Genomic DNA, 25,250 nt, shown 5'->3' on the forward strand with positions numbered 1-25,250 from the left:
TCCGACACTAGCCAATATGTCTGAAACCAATCTATGAAGTCCTCTTCAGAGTCACTAAACACATGCAATGGCGCTGAATGCAATAACACAGGCCCATCTGTGGGAAGTCTTGTGGATCCAGTGACATTGTAAGCATCTCAGCACTGGCAGGGGTCTCCACGTGGTTTCTTTGGTTCCAGAAGTCTGGCTCCATTAGTCTCTCTCCTTGTGCCTTCTCCACAGGGATGTCTCGCAGGGAATGAGCCGAGAGAATGTGTGTGTCTACTGTCACCAAGGAGGACTACAGGAGTTCCCAGAATTCTCAGGAGAAGGCCATACCTACACAGAGGCCTCATTGGCTACATCCTGATTGACAGGCTAGACTGAACCCCTACACTCTTAATCCTCAAATTGACACCAGATTATGAACTACCACACCCTCCACAGCAAGAAAGGTCCCAGTCATCCCAGGAACCTAGGAATTCAGCATGGAACCCCATGGATATCCCTGTGTCTATCCCCCAGATTTCAAAAAGTTAGGCTAAAGTGAGAAGGTAAGCATTGACCATCCCTGTCCGCAGAAAAGGAAGGCCCCAGCCATATTCATCACTCAGCAAGGAGGCCACAGATTTCACAACAATCTGGCAAGAGTAAAATGCTCCAATACAACTCAGCAGCCCACCCAAGATGAATAGTGCATCATGATGCAGCATAAACAGCAGTGAATCAGTTTACATGAAATAATCAAGAAAAACTGTGACAGATAATTGCACAACACAACGATCAAAAGTGTTATTCTAAAGACTAGTACCTAAAAGGATCAGAAATATAATTCAGGAGAATAGTGCTTGGATACCTATAACATACTGAGGAGTGAATTGAAAAACCAGAAACCTTGCACTAAAGGGAATTCCAGAAGAAATAGAAAACACAGTAAAAAAATCAAAGAAAGGAAGACAATCCTTTCAAATATAACTGACAGCAAAACAAAACAGAAAGCAAAGAACTATGAAGAAATACTACAAATATTGTGGGTCATCATCAAAAGAAACAACTCATGCCTCGTTGGGATGTTGGAGCAATGTAATAAAAAAAAACATACAGAGAAACCAGTAGAAAGAGTCATGGAAAAGAACAACTGCTAGATCAAATAGAAGGAGAAAATATTCAACAATTTGAGAGAACCTCAAACAGGATAGATCTTCTACAAACACACACACACACACACACACACACACACAGTGATGTATCATAGTCAAACCCTCCAATATCAAGGTGAAGGAGAGACTCTTTAGAGCAGTTTTGGAAAAGAGAACAGTCTTCCACAAAGGAAATCCAATACGAATAAGTGTAGGCTTCTCAATGGAAACCATGCAATTAATAAAATAAGGGAGTGCCAGATATACAATCCTGAAACAAATACTCTGCCATCAGACAATCCTATAGCCACCCAAACTATCCATAAAATATGAAGGAGAAATAAGGGTATTTCCAGACAAGGAAAAGAAATAGGAATTCAGAAAATAAGAACAGAATTACCATATATACTGTGTAAAAGCTGAGTTTTTCAGCACTTTTTAATGCAGTTTCTGTGGTAAAATTACATGCCTCAGCTGATATTCAGGTTGGCTTGTATGTAAGTATATATGGTAGAAAAATTACTAACAGAACATTTTGGACAGAGAATCAAAAACAGTAGAAAAATCTGAGGGCAATATCCAAGTCAACAACAACAACCAGAAATCAATAAAATGAAAACAGTACTCAAATCAACACAGAAATAGTGGAATAACAAAGAAATTCATAAAACAACAGGACCATGATACAGCAAAATGACAGCAGCCCCGCCCCCACAAACCTTTTAAGAGACACAGAGAGTAGCATACCGCATAAAAAGTAAGACCTGCCAATATGTTGCCTATGAAAGGCATACATTAAACACAAAGAGAAATATAGACTAAAAATTAAAGTCTGAAGAAAAAAATGACCAAGCTAATTAAAGCCAAAAATAGTAGCAGGAATGGCAAAATAAATCTCAGATAAAATGGACTTCAAGGCAAAAAACATCATGAAAAACAAAAAAGGAAGCAACATAATGATTAAGGGAATGGTAGAAAAATAAGACAAAATCATATAAGACATACACCCCCATTGAAAGACCCCCAAAACACATTAATCAAGCTCTCACAGTGTTGAAGAGAGAAATAGAAGCTCAGCAACAATAGTAGTAGACTTCAAGGCACCATTCTCAAAGAAAATATATCATCAGGAAAGAAATCTAATAAAGACACAGAAGTATTAAACAACAAAGTATATTAACTAAATCTCCTAAAATATACACAGCATTCAACCCAACAGTAACACAGTATACATTCCTCTCCATTGGACACAGAACATTCTCCGGAATGGACCACACGTTAGGCTATGAAGCAAGCCTAAATATATTTAATAACATTGAGCGTCTATGGCTGTGCTAGTCTGGGTACTTTAGAGAGACAAATCCACAGCAACTCATGTATAAGAGAATTTTATATAAAGGTTAAGTGCACATCAAGAAAACATCCCAACCCAGTGCTGCCCAAGCACATAAGTCCAACATTAACCCATTAACCCATATGTCCAACACTAATCCACAAAGTACTCCTCTATCTCACAAAACAGAGGCAATGATGTCAACTACAGGAGGAAAGCTGAGTAAGTGAATTTATAAGCATCTCAGCGCTGGCAAGGGTATTCACATGACTGTTCCAGCACCCAGAGCTGCATCGGGGTAGGTCCATGTCGCTTCTCCGTGGGGATGTCTTGCAGGAAGTCAGCCTTGAAAGTTGAAGCAGGGAACTGCTAAGGCAACGGCACCCTGGTGCGACCATCACAAATAAGAGACCTGAGAACTAGAAAGGTGAGGGTCACTGAATCATTTATCCCTCTGCCCTTCAATTAATCCCACATGTGTTTATTAGCCAGGTTGGCACAATAAACTAACTAAATCCACTCCTTGCCAAACTGGCACCTGTACATAATTCTTTAGCTTCACAATTGCAATTAAGTAACACCTACATCTTAACCTTATAATCCTGTGAATTTTCCCCCACCTATGAATGCTTGTAAGTCAACCACTTCATACCTTCATCTCCCCCAATTTTTAGTGTCCAATTTATATACTGCTTACTTATATCAACCCAGTTCTCTGAGAAGACAATCATATTTTTCGACATGAAAAGCCTTCAGTCCAGTTGAAACCTTGTGAAATCTGCATCCATAAGCAAAGTCAAATCCGAAAAGGCAATCTATGAAGTCAGCAACAATATGTACCAGTTCACAGGCTCAAAAATCTCCAGCTGGTCGGGTTCTGGTCAACTCAATATGAGCTGCCTCACTCAGCCTCCGCAGGGTACTCAATGGTCACCTTGACTTTAGACCATGGGCTTTCACCAGTACTCAAGAAGCCTAGCCCCCTCATGCTAGATCATGAACCTTAGATCAGTCAGCCTGCTCTCATCTTCTTTTTTCCCCTGTAAACCAAGTCCACAGGTGTCAGTGGTCAAACAAACCATCTCTTTATTGCTGCATTTCGCCCACTTCCACTCAATAAGCAGATCAAGGTGGTCACCTAGCAAACATTTCAGCCTGCTCACAGGTTCCCTTTGACATTCAGTCCCAGAGGGGAGTTTTCTTCGTGGCTCCAGATTTTTTGCAGCTTCTGATAAAGACCTTTGGTTCCTGAATACTCCAAAGCACTGGATGTGGCATATCTTTTCAAAGCTTTTTTACAGGCATGGCTTAAACCCATCTAAAGATCAAATTTTAAAACCTGAAGCATGTGGACTGACAAACCTTCATTTTCCTACTGCCCATATTTTCCCCAGAAAAGCAAACGAGTAAATAGTGTGGCTTTATCTGACCTCTGGCTAGAAAAGAAGAAAAACTTCCACGAGGGAGAGGTCAAACGAACATCTACTCTCTATCTCATGATTTGTTTCTCCAGTACCCCACTCCTAAGGTACCATAATGTGTTAGTCTGGGTACTTTAGAGAAAAAAAATCCACAGCAACTCATGTATAAGAGAATTTTATATAAAGGTTAAGTGCACATCAAGAAAGCATGCCAACCCAGTGCTGCCCAAGCACATAAGTCCAACATTAACCCATTAACCCATATGTCCAACATTAATCCACAAAGTCCTCTTCCATCTCACAAAACAGAGGAAATGATGCCAACTACAGGAGGAAAGTCGAGTCAGTGAATGTGTAAGCATCTCAGTGCTGGCAGGGGTCTTCACATGGCTGCTCCAGCACCCAGAGCTGCATCGGGGTAGGTCCATGTGGCTTCTCCTTGGGGATGTCTTGTAGGAAGTCAGCCTTGAAAGCTGAAGCAGGGAACTGCTAAGGCAGTTGCACCCTGATGTGACCATCACAAATAAGAGACTCTAGAACTAGAAAGGCATGGCTCACTGAGCCATTTATCCCTCCGCCCTTCAATTAATCCCACATGTGTTTATTAGCCAGGTTGGCAAAATAAACTAACTAACTCAATGGTCTTTTTTTTTCAGACTACAATACAATAAAATTGTAAATCATCAGTAGAAATAGCAAAGGCAAAAATCAATTATATATAAACTGAACAACATATTATGTCAAAATAAAAGACTGGAAAAAGGGATTCAGTTAAAAAAATTCCTTGAAACAAATGAGAAGAAGAGAAAAATAAACCCAAATGGGTGGAACACAGAAAAAACACTCATCAGAGGGCAATCTATAGCAATCAAGGCACATATTACAAAAGAAAAGAAATTATTGCCTTGACACCGCATCTTCAAAATCTAGACATGAGCAACAAAATAAATTCTGAACCATGAGAAGAAAATAAATCATAAAGATTAAAGCAGAAATAAATGAACTGGAAAATAATGGAAAAAATCAACAAGACAAGTTGGTTCTTTGAAAGGATTAACAAAATTGACAAACTGTTGACAAAGTTAACAAAGTAAAAGAAAGCACCAACACTGAGAATTCAAGATGAAAAGAATGACATCACAAATGAACCTAATAAAATAAAAAGAATAGTCATAATACACTATTGTGAAAGTCTGTAATTCAACAATTTTGAAAACCTAGATGAGGTGGACAAATCTCTAGAAATACAACAGCTACCCAAATTAGCACACAGTGCTGTAGAAATTCTAGATAGGCCCATAACAACAACAACACCAAAAAGAAATGTAGCAACTCCTTAAAAATTTGCAATCATGGATGTATATATGGATTGTGATAAGAGTTGTACCTGCCACCAATAAAATGATTGTTTTTTAAATTGCAATCAATGAAAGTCCTAGAGCAGATGGCTCACCGGAAAATTCTACCAAGTATTCAGAGAAGAGTTATCACCAATTCTAGACAGACAATTCCAGAATATAGAAAGGACAATAAGCTCCCAAACTTGTTTTATGAATCTAATATAACTCTGATGCTCAAACCACGTAAAGACACCACAAGGATAGCAACTTACATGCCAATATCCCTTATTAGCATAGATGTGACAATTCTCAAAAAAATCTTGGCAAATAGAATTCAAAAACCTATAAAAATATTACACCACGATCAAGAGAAATTCATACCAGATACCAAAGATGCTTAAACATCAGGAAAACAATCAATGCATTTCACTACATTAAAAAATCAAAAACTAAAAATGACCCATTTATATCAATCAGCACACAAAAAAGGATTTGACACTGTCACCCATTCCTAATGAAAACATTTAACAAAAATGGGATAAAAGGAGAGTTTCTGAACATAGTAAAGTGCCCCAAACCCAACAGCCAACATCTCTTCAACAGCAAAAAATTGAAAGTATTTCCCCAGCAAATGGGAACCAGACAAAGATGACTATTAGCATGACTAATATTCAATATTCTGCCAGAAGTCTTAGGCATATCATACGACAACAAAAATAAATCAAGGGAATACAGTTGGGCAAACAATAAGTGAAATTCTCATTATTTTCAGATATTAAGATTTTATATCTAGAAAACCTCAAAGGTTCCACAAAAAGATTGTTGGACACAATCAAAATATTTGGCAACATGTTAGGAAACAGATTAGCAAGCAGAAATCAGTCTCCAGTATACTAACAAAGAGAGCATTGAAATAGGCTTCAAGAAACAATATCATTTATAATAGCCACAAAAATATGAAACACTTAGGAATAATCCTAACAAGAGAAATGAAAGACCTATATATAAAAAATATAAAACGCAGAACACTAATATAAGATACCAAGGAGACATATAAAAATGTAAAAATTTCTTACATAGGAAGATTTAATGTTATAAAAAGTCAATACTACCCCATGTAACCTGTAATAACACCATTCCATTCTAATCCAAATCCCAATTTCATTCTTTAAAGAAATGGAAAAATTAATTACTAATGTCATATAGAGAGGAAAAAGCTCTCTCCTTGAAGAACAAATAACTGCTTTAAAAAGAGCAAAGTAGGGGACCTCACACAAAACCCAACTTCAAAACCTATTACACAGCCACAGTAGTGAAAACAGCTTGTTATTGCTACGATGAAAGACTCATTGAAAAAATGTAATAGAATAAATCCATTTACCTATAGGTAACTAATCTTTGACAAAGAGCTAAAAAAACATTAAATGGGCATACCAGTGATCTGCAATTTGTTGCATTATGGAAGATAATTTTTTATCTTGTAAAAACTTTTTTGTTGTCTAATATATATTTTTAAACATTTCACTAGTTATTGACTGAATTCTGCTCTTGCTATTTGACTTGAATGTCTCAAAACAGGCAAATATTAAAAAGTGTGCATTCTTGATTTCTGTTGGCTCATATGGACAGAAATGTACAGGGAAAATTTAATTATTTTAACACACACACACACACAAAAACATTAAATGGGAAAGAGACAGTCCTTTCACACACACAAAAAAAGACAAAATAAATGAGCCAGATCTACTAAAAATAAGACACATATGTGCATCAAAAGACTTTATCAACAGAGTTAGAAAGAGAGGTCACAGACTGGAAAAAGATCTTTAGCAATCACAGCACAGAGAAGGGACTAATCTCTAAAATCTATGGAATACTACAAGACCTTAATAAGAAATAAATCATCACGATAAATGACATTCAAATGACTAACAAACACAAGAAAAAATGCTCATAATCACTAGCCATGTGAGAGATGCAAATGAAAGCAATGCATGCCTGTCACCTCATACCTAAAATGACAGCCCAATTAAAAATAAAAGAACAGGAAATGACAAATGCTGGGAAGGTTTACAGAGAACTTGGGACTTTTATACACTGCTGGAGGACTTTTAAATATGTACAACCATTTTGGAAAGCAACATGGTGCTACCTGAAAGAGGTGGCAGTGGAAATTCTATACAATCCAGCAACACCTCTCTTCCTTTGTTGTCGGGTGCCATTTAGTTGGTTCTGATTCTACATACAACAGAATGAAACACTGCCTGGCCCTGTAACCATTTCATAAAAGTTCTTATGTTTGAGTCCTTCATTGCAGCTACAGTGTCAATCCATCTTGTTAAGGACCTTCCTTTTTTTTCCTGACCCTCTACTTTACCAAGCGTGATGACCTTCTTCAGGATTGGTCTATCCTGATAACATGGCCAAAGTGCGTGAGAAGAAGTCTTCCCTCTAATATGCTGTGTATATACCCGAAAAATGTAAGAGCTAACAAGAACAGATCATAGCATTGTACACAATAACAAGATGGTGGAAACATGTAAAATCCTTTCAGAATGATACTCTTTAATACATATGCACAGTAGAATACTATGCATAATTAAAAAACAAAATGAAAAAACCCACATTGACTAAAAAATGGATCACTTCATGACATGAATGGAACTGGAGAACATTATGTTGATTGAAATTAGTCAATCATAGAAGGACACATATTGTATGAGACCATTACTATAAGAAGAAACACCAAGACAAAAAAGGCATATCTTCTCAGTCATGTAATCATTTAATTCAGTTTCCAAATAATGTGGCAGTATGTATTTCTAACGCTTATTATCCATTTATCCATTTATCACTCCCCTACATGTACACTTTAAAGACCACTTCTCCAGAGGAAGTCTCCCCTCCATTGGGATCAGTTTTTATTTAGAGGAAAGAGGGATAGGACCAAGAAGTTCCCGCCATAGAGCATTGGTCTACATTCACCCCAGTTTAACAAACATTTCTGTAATGTTGATCAGTGAATTTTAATCGGAGGCATGTAGGATTATATCTGTCTTTGAGAAGGTGGTTTCACTTCAATTGGTGTTAAACAAAGGCCAAGGGAAAAACCAATCAGTATTGTGCTTATCCTGCATTTTTCCCCCAGCTTTTAGTAACATGCACTGACGGCTACGGGCTACTAGGATTTTATATTTTGACTTTAAAGAGTATTACAGTACTTAAGTTTTTAATCTGTATAAGTGAATTCCAAAGTATTTTAGTCTAAAAAGCTTTCCTTTAGATGCATATTTTTCTTTTCTGAATAGTACTTAAATTTGATACCAATGGTTAGATTAATGAGACTATTATTAGAACTATTAAATGTCTCAAGGAGGTTACTTAAATTATTTTTCACCAAGCTGATAGTGCTGCCTCTAAAGTGGACCAGGAATGTATACAAACTTTAGATATTAGAATGGATTTTGAACTTGCACTTAATTGTATTAAGTGCAAAGAATAATTCATTCTTTTAATGTGGCACTACTCAACATTTGCCCTTATTAAGTGATCATAAAAGATATGGATGCCGTAGAAAAATGTGGTGAAGATATTAAATGGTACCCAGCTATCAGAAAGAATACTGTCTGGGGTCTTAAGGCTTGTATTAAGACAAGTAGCTGTGAATGCAGAGTGGAGACTCAAAGCTCATCGGTAATGGGTGAGTGCAGAGTGGAGACTCAAAGCCCATCGGCAGCCAACCGGATACTCCTTACTGAAAGGTTGTGGGGAGGAGATGAGCCAGTCAGGGTGCAGGGTAGCAACAATGAACCATATAACTCTCTTCTAGTTCTTAAATTCTTCCTCCGCCCCCCCCACTTTCATGATCCCACTTCTACCTTACAAACCTGGCTAGACCAGAGGATATACATTGGTACGGATAGCAAATGGAAACACAGGGAATCCAAGACAGATGACTCCTCCAGGACCAGTGGTGAGATGGGTGATGCCTGGAGGGTGGAGAGAATGTGGGGTAGAAAGGGGGAACTGATTACAAGAATCTACGTATAGCCTCCTCCCTGGGGGATGAACAGCAGAGAAGAGCGCATGGGGAGACATCGGACAGTGTAACATATGACAAAATGATAATAATTTATAAATTATTAAGTGTTCATGAGGTAGGGGGAGTGGGGAGGAAGGGGTAAAATGAGCAGCTGATATTAAGTGTTCAAGTGGAAGGCAAATGTTTTGAGAATGGTGATGGAAACAAATGTGTATATGTTCTTGACACAATGGATGCATGTATGGATAGTGATAAGAATTGTATGAGCCCCCAATAAAATGATTAATAAAATAAATAAAACAAGTAGCTATGTAAGTGCGGTGTAAGCTAAGTCCATATGTAAGAAATACACTAGCTTTTGTGATCCAAGGTTTGAAAATAATAAATTCCAGATCAGAGGAAGGAATTGTATTTCAGCTTAAATTTTGAGCACCCCTTACCCTCTTTGCAAAAAGCTATGGCTACCGGTGAATGTCTAAAATCTATTTTCAGAGTCTCAAAAGGGATTAAGCCTCCACTGAATTCCATCAGACCATTGACTGGGGAGATCAAATGGACTGCACTGGAAAGTAGGTTATACTGCAGATATAGTGAGGTTAAAATGTAGTATATTATCATGTATTTTTCCTTTTATCCTATTTTTAAATTTGTTCTAGTTTCTATTATCTTCTGATTTCTCTTGGATTGAGGCTTTTCTATGTTTTATTTTGTTATTGTTGGATTTTTCTCTTTTTTATATGATTTTCTTTGTAGAAAATCCCAAACAGGAAAATGTATAGAGACAGTAACTAGACTATTAGTTCCTTAGTGTTATGGCAGTGAAGGCTAGGGTTAAGGGGAGTTAAATAATGGGTACAGTAATCAAGAAAATTTTCTAAAATTTATTGTGGCACAACTTTTTAATATACATAAACCATTGAATTGCATATCAGGTGAATTGTTTGTCTATAAAACTGTTTTTCAAACAAGAAATATAGTCAAAAACACAGTAAAATATAAATTGCAGAAGCAATATGGACCTACCCTGATGCAACCAGACCTCTGAAGCTGGAGAAGTCATGTAGAGACCCCTGCCAGTGCTGCCAGATGGTTACAACACAACTGGATCCAAAGATTTTCTACCCACTGCCCTGTGATCATCCTGATTTTCGTGTCATTGTATGTGTTTCATGAGTTTAAGAGGACTTTATAGATTGGTAGTGGTCATATGGGCTAATATCAGACTTATGGACTTGATCTGGACTGGGCTGGGATGTTCCCTTCATATAAAACTCTCATATACATATGCGTGTTTGTGAATTTGTTTCTCTATTTTACCTAGACTACCACAAAATTTTTTGTCAAATGATTTGATATGTTGGTCACTGTGTTTTCATTAGTCTATCTCTATAGTCTTTTTGTTCTCACCTGTTCTTGCATCTTTGTGTCATAATTAAGCAAGAATCATAGAAGACACGGCACATGGTAAAGAACATTACTATATATTTGCGTAAAAGAAAATGTAAATCATTATCTGTATTCAACAATAATGTCTAATAAACCAAAACCAAACTTATTGCTATTAAGTTGATTCTGACTCAGCAACTTACCATATGTACTCGAATATAAGCCGACCCAAGTATAAGCCGAGGTATCTAATTATTACCCATGAAACTAGAAAATCTGATTGACTCGAGTATAAGCCTAGGGTGGACAATGCAGAAGCTATTGGTGAGTTTCAATAATCAAAACAAATGAAAATAAAATTACTAAAAATTGAGACATCAATGGGGTAATGTATTTAAATATTTATTTTGAATAAAAACATAAATAAAAGGACAACACATCATTTAACATTAGTAAACCAGCACAGTCAGTGGAAAATAGGTTCAACAAAAAGAATAAGCTATCAACAATGATACCTTAAGAGTACTATTCCCTGAGCTCAATCAGCAACCAAGCTAAAATATAAAGAGTTAAAATCCTTCAAAACTGTATTCTTCATCATCATCCATATCCCAATGCAGAGCTTCAGCTGGTATGAGGTCATCATAGACGCTGTCCTCACTGAGATCGCCATCATCACCATCACTGCTGTCATTTTCATACAAAGTGCAGTCTTCACTACCATCCATAGCATTACTAATACTACATTTCTGGAAGGCACATCGCACCATGTCTTCTGGAATATCTTCCCATGCATCTTGAACCCACTTTGCTATTAACTCTATGTCAGGCTTCATGAGATTTCCTCCTTTTGTTATTCGGGCTTGACCAGATGACATCCATTCATGCCACATCCTTCACACACGGTCTTTAAAAGGCTTATTCAAAGATACATCCAGAGGCTACAGTACAGCCTACCTGGAATAATGGCTAAAGTAACTTTACTAGATTTTGCCCATTTTTTATGTCATCCGATAGGTGGGCTCTGAACATATCCCAAACAAATAATGATGGTTTTCCTTGAAGGCTGCTCCTGGTAGTCAGTTCCAAATTTCTTCCAGCCTTTTTTTGGTTCCGTCTTCATCCAGTCAGTCTTTAACATGTACATGCACAGTAATTCTTGGTGGGAAATTGATCTTTTAAGGCAAGCTCTTTTCTTCTAAAAATAATGACAGGATGCAGCTTAGTTTCATTAGCCAAACATGATAGAACAACTGTAAAGTGTTTTCTTTCATTTCCTGTGGTTTTGAGAAAAATGTTTTTTCTCCTAAACTTGCCATAGTTCTGTTGCTTGGAAGTTCAAAAGTCATGGCAGTTTCATCCATATTCCCAATATCTGCCAGGTCATAATTATAAATCCTTTGTTTTATAATAAATGACTGGAATGACATAATTTTTTCTTCAAGGTCTTGTGGCAATTTCTGGGAAATCTTTGTTCTTTGTCAAAAACATAGTTGATGCAGCAAATTTTGCAATGTCTGATGCTTTATATTTTTCATCCTTAGCCATTTGTAGAGCACGTATGCTGATTCCCATGCGTGTTACGCAGTAACCATTTTGATGAAACCCATTTATTCAATTCACTCTCTAGAGCCCCATAAAAAGATGTTAAACCATGACGAACTGTTGGAATCTGTTCCAAGTCAGTCTTCATTTTCCACCACTCCCTCACTTGCTTTTCGTCAACACAGAATTCCCTACTTGCAATACTGTTATTGCTCTCTTCTGCTCTTTACACAATCTTCATTTTGAAACCAGCCTCATATGACCAGCGTTTTTGTTCAAGAGTATCCATTTCTAATAGGAATAAAAAACAAGACTTTGAAAGAATTTTCATGGTAATGCCCCCTCCCCCCTGCGATGTGTTACCTGGGAGGAAGAGGGGAGTCCGTAGGGGCGGGGAATTCAGGATGTGAATTAACATAGAGACCAGAGGGGAGAGACAGAGCACAGCCACAGACACATCCTTACCAGTTCAGCTGCCTGCTTAAGTGAATCACTATGGGTGCTTCTGCAAATTGGAGCCGTCCATGTCATAGGACAACTCTGATTGGTTAGATGTGAGTAAACAAACATTCAAAGCCCTGCAGTGTCAGAGGGGCTTTAAATGAATAGCGAAGAAATGGCAATCACCCACGAGATAACAGGCGCTCATTTAGTTACTTGGGGGGGGGGGGGGCGGAAGCGAGATGTTACACCTCGCTGGGGTACCACTGACCCGTGTATAAGCCGAATCCCAGTTTTTCAGCACTCGGTTCATACATGCGTATATACGTTATATAGGGATCCCAAGATTGTAAACCTTCATTGGAGCAAACAGCCTCATCTTTCTCCCATTTGAACTACCAATTTTAGGATTCGCAGCCTAATGCCTACCCTACATTGCCATAAGGGCTCCTATTCAGAGACGGTAAAATTTAATCAAGGATATAGCACAGTGGTTCTCAATCTTCCTAATGCCATGTTCCTCTAATAAAGTTCCTCATGTTGTAATGGCCACCAACCATAAAAGTATTTTCATTGCTACTTCATAACGAATTTTGCTACTGTTATGAGTTGGGAAACCCCTGTGAAATGGTCATTTGACACACCCCCCGCCCAAGGGTTCACGACCCACAATTTGAGAACCACTGAATTATAGCACATATATTTGGCCAGTTTCTGAAAATTTCTTCTTAGGAAAACTCCCTTTGTAGTAATGTTATTCTTTTGCATTCTACCTCAGCCAATATCACTGTGATATAAATAAAATCATTATGCTTCTAAATTTTCTTGATTTCTTTATTTTGGTGGAGGAAGGCAGCTATATCACAAAGGGGGTTTAGGGGCTCAGGTAGCCCCAGGTGAACCTGGTGTCACCTAAATGACGTCTATACATTTTTGTGCAGTGTTTCAGCAGAAAATTATTACATTTTAGAGACATATCCATGTAGTCAGTCATAACAACTTAAGTATTTTTCATACATCCAGCTTACATGTATCTATGCTAATTTATTTTTTGAACCTTCCAACCCAAGCTGGTAAGAATAGTTATTATTAGCCAATAACAATGACACTTTGAATCATGTGGAACTAGAGCGATTACAAACACACCCTTGTTTTCATTGTTGCCAGGTGCTTTTTTTAGTCACTGATTTTATGAAGTTTATGAGTAGGCAGAACCTTGATGGTAGTGTGCTTTGGTTTTTATTATAGATATATCAAAATTTTTAGAATGAATTAGTAACTAAAGGAAATAAGGGATAAAATCTAAAAAGATTTCCACTCAATAAAAATTATATCATAATTCTACTCTTTTAATACAACATAGAAAGATTTTATAAAACAAGTTTCATTAAATTATATGAACACTCATATATAATATATAGTAAATTATGTTAGTATTTATATAATTTAAGTAATATTACATTTAAACATTTTACAACTATATTTGTAACATATCATTCTATGATTAAAATTAATAACAAATAGCACTAAAATTTCTACTTGATGTGGTAGGGGAAGAGGTTGATTAGGGAGATGAATGACACCATGAGCTATTGTATCAAGTAATACCAACTCTAGCAATGCCTTTAGGAAAGGGAAGGTAGAAGGAGTGTGGAAGGCTTGTGTGAGGAGTGATTTATGTATTGTAGATATTTCAAAGAGTCCTAAATTTCCATTCTTTCTCTCCAAAACTGTTTCCCTCAAACTCTAAGTAGAAAGTATTAGAAAACATTAGAGTTGAATCTAATTTTACCGCACTCTCTTCTGAAGTGTTTTAGAGTTACCTACATGGATTGAAATTCATAATTAATCATGCACAGTGCCTAAAATTTTACATTTTATATCATCTTAAAATATTACTATACAATTTGCATTGATTTTGAAGCTTTAATTTCTTTAATCAAGACTTTGGTTAAGGAGGCAATCTAGTAATATTTACATTTTGTGGCACTAAGTACCATTAAAAGTCATTTCTTCTAGTTCTTAAATGCTTCCTCCCCCACTATCATGATCCCAATTCTACCTTACAAATCTGGCTAAACCAGAGGATGTACACTGGTACAGATAGGAGCTGGAAACACAGGGAATCCAGGACAGATGATCCCTTCAGGACCAGTGGTGAGAGTGGCGATACCTGGAGGGTGGAGGAAAGGTGAGGTAGAAAGGTGGAACCGATTACAAGGATCTACATATAACCTCCTCCCTTGGGAATGGACAACAGAAAAGTGGGTGAAGGGAGACTTCAGACAGTGTAACATATGACAAAATAATAATTTATAAATTATCAAGGGTTCATGATGGAGAGTTGAGTGGGGAGGGAGGGGGTAAAAGAGGAGCGGATATCAAGGGCTCAAATAGAAAGCAAATGATTTGAGAATGATGATGGCAACAAATGTATAGATGTGCTTTACACAATTGATGTATTTATTGATTGTGATAAGAATTGTATGAGCCCCCAGTAAAATGATTTAAAAACATAAAGGACATTTCTATTTTTAAAAAGTCATTTTGTGGCTCTCCAATCAGTCTGAAAAACCCAAACTCCCTGCCATCGAGTTGTTTTTGATTCATAACCACCCTATAGGACAGAGTAGAATGGCCCCTGTGGGTTTGTGAGACTGCAACTCTTTCAGGGAGTAGAAAGGCTCATTTTTCTCCTGTGGAGTAGCTGGTGGTTTCAAACTGCTGAACTTAGAGTTGGCAATGCTACGCTTAACCCACTATATCACCAGGGCTCCCTCCAATCATTTGAGCATCAGTATAACTGAGGTAGAGAAAAACTTCCTACCTATAACCTAGGGATACAACTACTATAATGTTGATGATTAAAAGAGTAAGAATAAGGCACCCCTTCGCCCCCAAAAGAAGTCAGGACCCTGGGTACTATTTAACTCTATGAACATTTAGGCCTCATTGGGTGCCCAATACAACTGTCAAATTTGACATCTGATGCACCGAGGAGAGTGTGTACGCAGTATCTTCTTTCCTAAGGGGGGAAAAATATTCACTGAATGAGTTGGGCTTCTGGTGTCATTATTTTTACTTGTAAATGCTTTCCATCCAGGGCAGTGGGATCTTCTTATTGTGACTTGGAGATCATTAAATAAATACCTTTATATAATTTGAAAAGAAAACTCTAAATATCATTTTAATTAAAAAAAAATCTCGGCTCAGAGCTTGAGGGAAGTAACTTAGCACGGTTCCGGGTTTCCTCCAGCCCCACCCGCACAACCCATCAACAGCTACAAGCTCTTGGTCCGTCAGTTGGTCTGTCCTGTTTGTGGGCAATCCCTGTCCATCGGTCTGCGCTCTGCCCTCCCGCCGTGCATCTGCCCTTCCCTTCTGACTCCGCCCCGCATCTGTCCGGAACCGCCTCGCGTCGGAGCTGACCCAGTGCCAGTCTGCCAGCCAGTCCCTCCGGACCTGCTGCGAGGCTTCCGAGCTCACCGCGCGTCACTCGGTCCGTACCCAGTGGGCACCTTGGGTTTCTGGGCGGTCTCCGGTTCCCTGCGCGCGCGTGTGTCTGTCTGTCTCGCTGTTTCAGCCGCTGCCTGCAGCCCGCCTGCCGCGCCCAGAGCACCCAGTGTCTAGCCTGCCCTGTCGCTGCCGCCCAGCGCGTGCGGCGGCCTTGGGCGGCTGCGAGCCCGCCGGCGACTTGCCAGGCAGCAGGCGGAGGAATGCCAGTTCGGCCCCTGCCCTCGTTGATCTAATTTTAAACCAAGGGGAGCGCGAGGCCTGCGTTTATGCAGCAAAGCGGTCGCGAGGCCTCCGTCGGCGATTTGGAGAGTCAGAGTGGCTGCCTGATGATTTCTAACCATGTAACCAGGGAAAGGTAGCTTCTTCCCTAATGGTGGCCTTTGGAACTCATTAGAAATCGGAACTGGCAAACACCCCTCAGCCCCTTTAGGGGCAAGCGATTCTTGACTAGGGTGCCTTGTTGTCTAATTTGTTCTGAGCCTGCTGACCAGCTGTTTTTGAACTTCATTTCTCAGCCTCAACAGAGATTCTGAGTCTGCTTTAAGCTTCCTTCGCCTTGGCTGTTCCTGTTCTTCCCGAACAGCTGCTTGGCGCATAGTTTAGAGAAAGCAGTCTTTTTCACTCCCAAGAGACGCCTCCCGCGCTTCCAGAAATGGGGAGTGGGGAGCCTAATCCTGCCGGCAGGAAAAAGAAGTACCTCAAGGCTGCGCTGTATGTGGGTGACTTGGCCCCCGATGTCACCGAGGACATGCTCTATAAGAAGTTCAGGCCTGCTGGTCCTTTGCGCTTCACACGGATCTGCCGTGACCCAGTGACCCACAGTCCCTTGGGCTACGGTTATGTTAACTTCCGCTTTACTGCAGACGCCGAGTGGGCACTCAACACCATGAATTTTGATTTAATTAACGGCAAGCCATTCCGCCTCATGTGGTCTCAGCCGGATGACCGCTTACGAAAGTCTGGCGTGGGGAACATCTTCATCAAAAACCTGGACAAATCCATAGACAATCGGGCCCTCTTTTATTTGTTTTCAGCTTTTGGGAACATTCTGTCCTGCAAAGTAGTATGCGATGACAACGGCTCTAAAGGCTATGCCTATGTGCACTTCGACAGCCTGGCCGCTGCCAACCGGGCGATCTGGCACATGAATGGAGTGAGGCTCAACCACCGCCAGGTGTATGTAGGCCGATTCAAGTTCCCAGAAGAGCGGGCTGCTGAAGTCAGGACCCGGGAGAGAGCCACGTTCACCAACGTGTTCGTTAAAAACTTTGGGGACGACATGGATGATGAACGACTGAAGGAACTTTTCAGTGAATATGGGCCAACGGAGAGTGTGAAAGTGATCAAAGATGGCAGTGGGAAATCCAAAGGCTTTGGGTTTGTGAGATATGAGACGCACGAGGCTGCCCAGAAGGCTGTGCTAGACCTGCATGGCAAGGCCATCGATGGGAGAGTGCTGTACGTAGGCCGGGCACAGAAGAAAATTGAACGCCTGGCCGAGTTAAGGCGGAGATTTGAACGGCTGAGGTTAAAGGAGAAAAGTCGACCCCCAGGAGTGCCTATCTATATTAAGAACCTAGATGAGACCGTTAATGATGAAACACTGAAGAAAGAATTTTCTTCCTTTGGATCAATTAGCCGTGCCAAGGTGATGATGGAAGTGGGGCAAGGCAAAGGGTTTGGTGTGGTTTGCTTTTCCTCTTTTGAAGAGGCTATCAAAGCAGTGAATGAAATGAATGGTCGAATAGTGGGCTCCAAGCCCCTGCATGTCGCCCTGGGCCATGGCAGGCACAGGTGGTGAAAATGAAAACGCGTTCGTTTCCACCTTATGCTTGGGCCCGCTTAGTTTGGGCTCCTTTGTTATATGATGTTATTTAATGACAATTCACGGGTTTTTTTAAGCGAATACTTTCTTTTTGGGGAAAAGAGTGAAATTTAAGAAACCTTGCTCATTCAAATGAAGAATATAATTTCTAATTGTAAAACTGTCATTTTTACGATTTTTTGATATAATATCTTTAGGAATCTGCAGAGGGAGGTTTATTCCTCAACATTTTTTCCCGGGAATCAGCCAAGTTGAGGTAATTGAGGATATTTATTTCCTTCATTATTTCAGTACTACTAGTAACTTTAATTTCTTCCATGAAAATACTCTCCAGGTAGGCTTTACTTCTGAATCTATCTAGGTAAAGATTTTGATAAATTAGTAAGAGTAGGGGAAAACGTCTGATCCAATCACTTCTATGCATAAGTATATTGAAAGTTACTATATAAAACAGATTCTTTAAAAACTGTGTATAGTTTTAAAAGTTATTTACATTTTTATTTCTTTTTCAAATATGTCATGGCCATGTTACAAACATAATAGTGGCTTTGACTAAAGTGTTCGGAGGGTTTTTTGATCTTAATCCCCAAGGAAGTAAGGATATGGTTTGTCTGTTTTTCTTCAATAAGTACCGTAGAAATTACGACTTTAAGTGTTTCTGTTTAAATTATGCTTTAATTCTTAAAAACCTATATCGAGAGAGCGGATATTTGATGACAGTCAAAGGAGCATTTGCCTAAATTTCTTGGTATATATACCGACATCATAACAAATTAATAAGAAAAACCGAATACCTGTACTGAATTACCTTTACATATAGATAATTTAATATATCTTGCCTTCAGTCTATCAGGTGTCAATATGAAGGGCAAAAAAAATTCACAGAACAATGTTGAAAACTTTGAAAAATATTTTCAACTTGCCATTATTACAAATTGTTGAATGTATCAAGATTCACAACTAGTTCAAATTTAAAAAGTCGTCTCCTGTAAGCCACATGCGTCCATTATTTACATAAGAGCTAATAATCAAATTTGATTCCCTTTACATCTTGGATGCTTGAAAACATTAGTTATGTTGTGTTCTATGTTGTAAAACCGTTAATTAATCTGTAATTTATAGCAAAATTACCCAATTTTTTACCTGAAGGTTCCCAGTATTCTCACTCTTTTCTGTTCATATTACATTTATATTACTGGAATGTTTTTTACATTTGCCTTGTTTGTTCTCCTTTTAGTCTCTGCCAGCTCAAATCCATCTTGCAAGTAGAGAAGTGAATGTCTGATTTATGTAAAATTTAAATAATTACTTTTTAATAATTTGATTCACTCATACCAAAGATCTAAACATAAGAAAATGAGTATCTCTCTTCATAGTAGGTTTGGTTTTTATTATTTTATATATAAAACGATTTCATATATAATTAAATATAAATTTATAATATTGTTAATATTTTTAGGTATTTGACCATATAATAAAATGAAACAATTCGTTATTTATCTGCAAGTTACATGCACACTTTTAGCAAATATTTTCAAAATGGAACCTATTATTTTTATTGATTTATACATAACCTGCTAATAGTGAAAAAAGTATACATCGAAGAACTTTCTAAAGAATGCATATAAATTCCCATCACTGACATTCATTATTAATATTTTCAGTGCAAATCTTTTCACTCCTTTTTTTCTCTTTACAGGCACACATGTTTTTACAAAAAAGAAAGCATACTTTATTGGACTGTTTTATATTCTTTTTATTTAAAATTGAGCCATATTCATCTTAACGTATAAATAAATAACACTCAGTAGCATACTTTTAGCAACTGTATAGTATTCCATTATGTGAATGTACTATAATTTATTTAAGTAATTTGTTATTAAGGTTTATGTGGCTTTACATATTTCCTATATTTTAAGCTAATCTTCAATAAACATGCCCCTGAATAAAACTTCATGAGTTATAGGAGCTAGAGAGAAAAATACCTATAGCATGTAAAGCCTTAATTCCAAAGAAATAAAAACATGCACCATATTAGTATATGAATCAAAATTTGGGAATATTTCAAGATATAGTTTGCACTCGACAAAAGAAAAACTGAAAAAGTAAAGGGAAACATAATACCTCATATTTTAGAAGCCTATTTGCTTTGCATTATGGTTCTCAAAATCTACACTTATAATGCAGCTCCACATACTTTTTACAGTAACTACCTTGGCATTTGCCATATGTACTCACTATTTATTTTTTTCCATGACCAGTTCTCCTCTAAATTTATAAAACTGAAGGGTCATTGTTCGCCTATATTCTTTACAAATGCTGTAGTTCTATATAAATCTATAAATATTCCTAGAAGATAGAAATCACCTACTATGAACAGTTAACACATTTCCTTGCAACTATTTCAGTATTTAAATAGCTAGTATTTTCAAGTAATAATGCAATATTTAAAAAAGAGAAATTAAAATATGCCAAAGTAAAACTAAAATATACATTGCAGGAAACTACTAAACATTCCAAAGAATTCTGTAAATCCAGTTGGTAAAAAGTAGAACAAAAATATAAAGAAAAAGATCATCAAAGTGAACATCAATACCTCTACAGATTATAAATCTTGTGCTTTTCATATACCGTATATATTCAAGTATAAGCTGATCCAAATATTAGTTGAGGCACCTAATTTTGCCACAAAAACTGAATTAAAATGTGCTGAAAAACTCGGCTTATGCATGAGTATATATGGTATATTCAGAAAACAAACCTCATTGTTATCGAGTTGATTCCCGCTCATAGTGACTCTTTATGACAGAGTAGAACTTCGGTGGGTTTCTGAGCCTGTAAATATTTTTGTGAGTAGAAAGGCTTATCTTTCACCAGCAGAACAGCTGGTGATTTTGAAACTACTGACCTTGTGCCTAACAGCCTAAAGCATACCCCATACTTTAAAGCCTAAAACATACCAGGTTTTAGCTATACTTAATAGACTCCTGATAATTAAGACTCCCAAATAGGAGTAGCTAAACAATTGAGCAACTTAAACAATTTAAACCATCATTTAAAGTTTTATTTTTCACCATTTGCACATGATAATTAGCCAAAAATTCTAAAACCGCTTTAAGAATGAACTATATAATAGAAGTTTTGTTTTGTTTTTGTAACGATTCAAAATGATCACTTGTATAAACTTCAGAAGTACTCAGGAGGAAAAAATTAGGAATATTGTTTTGTGATTACATACCACCACAATAAAGGTAATTTTGAACAGCCTCTTCTATCCAGGAAATTTCACACATGTCGTTAAAGGAGAAGCTAAAATTAGGCAAATAGGAGATATTTTTAGCTCAATGAAGAAAACAGTAAGAATGATGATTTATTTAAGGAGATTAGGGAAAGAATACCATCTTCTATATACATCTATCCCCTATATTTAAAGACATAGGTAGAAATGCAATAATAAATGACAATATAAATTGTACAGGTTGTCCCCACACCTATGATGGTGCCTGGAATATAGTAGGAAAACCATGAATATGCATACTTATTCAACAAATGAATTCATAAACTGCAGCTTATATCCTGGGAGAAATATGGGGCTTTCCACTCTCATAAAGACTTATTTTCTCAGAAACTAACTTGAGCAGTTCTATCCTGTCTTATAGGGTCACTATACATTGGCTTCCACTGGATGGCAGTGAATTTGGTTTTTGGACCTTATATCCTACTGTTTCATTTCTTTTCCTTTATTGTCTCAATAGTTGATAAAAGAAATGTTATTACTAATTTAGATATTTTATTATATCTCATCTTCTGCTAAAATAAATGAGAACCTATTGGTTATAAAGGCTGCTGCCTATGTTAAAGTGTCATCATTGTTTTCACTTGTCTCATACTCTTTTTTGGCTCAGTGTTTGATTGATGTGCTTGTCTATGCAAAGAAAGCTAAATAATTGGCACAATTTAGATAATAGACTATTTGTACAGTAGCAAGTTTAATGGGATGCTGCTTCAAAACCAAGAAGATTGTTTCTATGTTGTAGCAGGTGATAATGACAATCCCTGCTTATTGATGTTTCTTCATGCAAAATGAATGTTTTGTCATATTTTCAGGATATTATTTATTGTCCATTAACTGTAACCTAATAAATAGTTCCTTGGAGCCTCAAGGAAGTTAATGTATTTCAATTTGCTTCTGGATATTGTAGTCAGATTTAGAAATTGCCTATTATTTGAAATCTGTAAAGAAAAAGTCCTGATTAACATAAGCTACAAATACTGAGGATATAACCCCTACCAAATCAAGAAATTAACTCCAAGAACTCTCACACTCGAAAGTTAAAGTTCATTTTAAAAGAGCTCCCATTGGGTACAAAAATATATCAGCCAGTTCAATAAATGTCCCATAAGAACAATTGGAGTCTTTGAAATTTATTTATTTTTAACATTTAAAATTTTAGAGGACAATCCAGGGAAAGGAATGAGTGTTGATATGATATGATATGGCTTTCTCAGTCATGTTAGAAAATGAATTACTTTATTTGAAAATTTATTTAAAGGGACACACCAGATGTTGGTATCTTTTGTATGGACAAAAATAAGTTTTCTATAATGAAGACTAAAGTTACATCTATTTGGAATTTACTTAAAACCTACAAAAATGTAAATTATACATTTCAAAAATCAATACTGACTTTAAAAGTCAGTAATGGAGGCTAGGCACATAAATGTAATTTTAAACTGATTAATGCAGAATGGTAAATGACTAAATTGTGTTCACGTCTCTTTAAGGGCTTTGGGCAGACTAAATACTTACAAACCAAGATACAGCCAATACAGAAAGGAATTTTTAAGCTTTACTTTGTTAGTGTGTCAAGAAGCCCAGAGTATATCACTTAAAGATTTTATTGCACAAAAATCTATTATATGTTACATTTAAGAAATTACCTTAATATGAGTTTTCTTTGTTTTTTTTGTGTGTGTTTTGTTTCCTTTCTGTGTGACAAAGGGCAGCTTTGTCACCTGATGGTCATGACAGTAACAAAGCAAGTCAAGTCAAAATGAATTTGTTTCCTTGTTCCTTATAGACTTTTAAATTGGTATGATTTGTAAATTAACTCAAAATTATTCAGTTCAACACAGAGAATTTAAGAATCATTGAAAGGTTAGTAATGTAAATGAATGACGTGAAGACAGTAAAATTCTACATAGTTAGATTCCTCTTTTAATCTGAAATCTGTTGAACAATTTTCATACAATATGTACGGTTATCTTCAATATTGATTTGATTACTACAGGTATCTACTGGTACTAAACTTCTAGACCATTTCATTTATAAGTGAAATTTTCTGAAATAATTACTGGTGCTAAACTACTATTCTCCATTCTCTTACCTCAGCCACCTAGTTCCAATGCCACTTGGTGAACACTTTTTGTGAACCCTCAAAATTACAAAGTATTTGTGGCTTACATAGTTTATCGACGCATCACTCAAAAATGTCTTTGTACTATTAGATATGTGGTGTTCTACCATATTGCTTAAAGTTTCAGGATTTGCATGTTAAAAGTCACAGTAATTGGTGGGAAATTGCCTACTGTTTATCTGTGAATGATTGTATCTATCTAAAGGTATAATTTTTTAAATGTGAATTTGAAATGATGCTAATTAAACCAGTAACAAAGCTGTGAGGTCTTTTGAAATTGTGGTTCCATAATTTATGCATGGACTTGCATATGAATACTGAAAATGGATGAAAGGACTAAAAGGATATATTGCTAATGTGGGATAAATGCTAACATATGATAACATATCCCAAGGATAACAAGAAATAGTTCTAAGAGAAGCTGCCATTTTTTTCTAAAGTTACAACATAGGCAAATAAAATTATTTTTTTGAGAAATTGCAAAAATTTTCTACAATAACATAAACCATCCCTGGCAAAGAGTAAAAATTTCTAGGAAGATACAGAAGTTTATGAAACTTCTATTATGGTTCTGATACTGATGAAGCAGACTGAATGAAAAACAAGTTTGAATAGATGTTTTCCTTGTTTAAGTCTAATTGACAAATTTTACTCTAGGTAGAATGATTTTCTCACAATCCTTGGTAATTTTCACTATTTTTTATCTATAGTTGTGAAATCCACACACATATACATATGTATGTATTTATGTCATTGATGTGTCTAGTCATGTGTCACATAACATCTGTGACACAGTCCATGAAATATGACGTGTGATGTGGGCATCATGAAACTTATATCTTAATATAGTCAATGGAGTCACTAGGGAGTTACAAGGAGTGTGAACCTCACCGGGTGACATGTCAGAGGGGTGACACCCAAATGACTATTTCTACAATTTTTATGCAATGTGTTAGCAGAAATTTATTATCTTTTATAAAAATATACCTGTAGTGAGTTATAACAACAAAGATATTATTTCCCGAGCCCAGTTTACCTATGAAGCAAAAACGCTATACTGCTTTCATTTTTGAGACGTCTAATGCACTCCAAGAGCTCTGGCGGCACACTGGGTTAAGTGTCAGCCTGCTAACAAACCCTCCACAAGATGGATAGGCACGCTGCCTGCAACAAAGGGTCCAAAAGTAACCATTGAGAGGGTAGCACCGAAGTGAGAGTTTTCCTTCTGCTGTATATAGGGACCCCACGAGTTGGAGCCAACTCTATGGCACCTAAAAAAAAAAAAACAAACCACAAACACACCAAAGAATGACAGTTCAAAAAAAAAAAGAAGAATGACAGTTCAAACCCAGCAGTTGATACAGAAGAAAAAGATGAGGCAGTCTGCTTCCATAGATACAGACTGTCTCAGAAATCCAATGGCGCAGTTCTACTCTCTCCTACAGAGGCACTCCTAATTGAAATCAGGTCTATGGCAATGGGATCTTATGCACTCCAGTCAGCGTGGAAACTCACTGCCATCGATTTGATTCTAACTCTGGTCAGAGCTATCAGCATGATCCAATTACAATGGAAATTCAAATCATGTGTTTTTTGTCTGGAATCATATACTGCTGCTTTCCTTGCTAGCCGCAATTTTACATTGTTGAGCTTGTCAAATGTTTGGGTGTTTAAGCTACAATATTGTGGTAATGAGCATTTGAGGATCTATACCAATAGCATTTTTGAGACGGAGAAAAATAAAGCAATAAACTTGTACTCAGTTACTAATAATTTAAGTAATTATGCTTTAAACTCATTATGGAAAAATTTACAAAATATTTTGATGTTCCCAGAGTTGGGAGAGAGCCCTGGTGGCATAGTGGT

At 37.0% G+C, this 25,250-nt stretch overlaps 1 protein-coding gene across 2 annotated transcripts in view; it reads left to right on the forward strand.

Annotated features, from left to right (window-relative positions):
• Nucleotides 1-15,896: 15,896 nt before the first annotated feature.
• The window catches only part of PABPC5 (poly(A) binding protein cytoplasmic 5), a 43,019-nt gene continuing 33,665 nt past the window's right edge, over nucleotides 15,897-25,250 (forward strand). The window contains exons 1-2 of one of the 2 annotated variants that reach the window (XM_075538951.1): nucleotides 15,897-16,125; nucleotides 16,658-17,790. In XM_075538951.1, the coding sequence (XP_075395066.1) occupies nucleotides 16,795-17,790 (996 nt within the window). In that variant the 5' untranslated portion in view covers nucleotides 15,897-16,125; nucleotides 16,658-16,794. Of the gene's footprint in view, nucleotides 16,126-16,657; nucleotides 23,549-25,250 lie in introns of those variants that run through there. The other variant, XM_075538949.1, reaches the window with a different exon arrangement.

Source organism: Tenrec ecaudatus, chromosome X (genome assembly GCF_050624435.1).
Source record: "Tenrec ecaudatus isolate mTenEca1 chromosome X, mTenEca1.hap1, whole genome shotgun sequence".
Taxonomy (NCBI): Eukaryota; Metazoa; Chordata; class Mammalia; order Afrosoricida; family Tenrecidae; genus Tenrec; species Tenrec ecaudatus.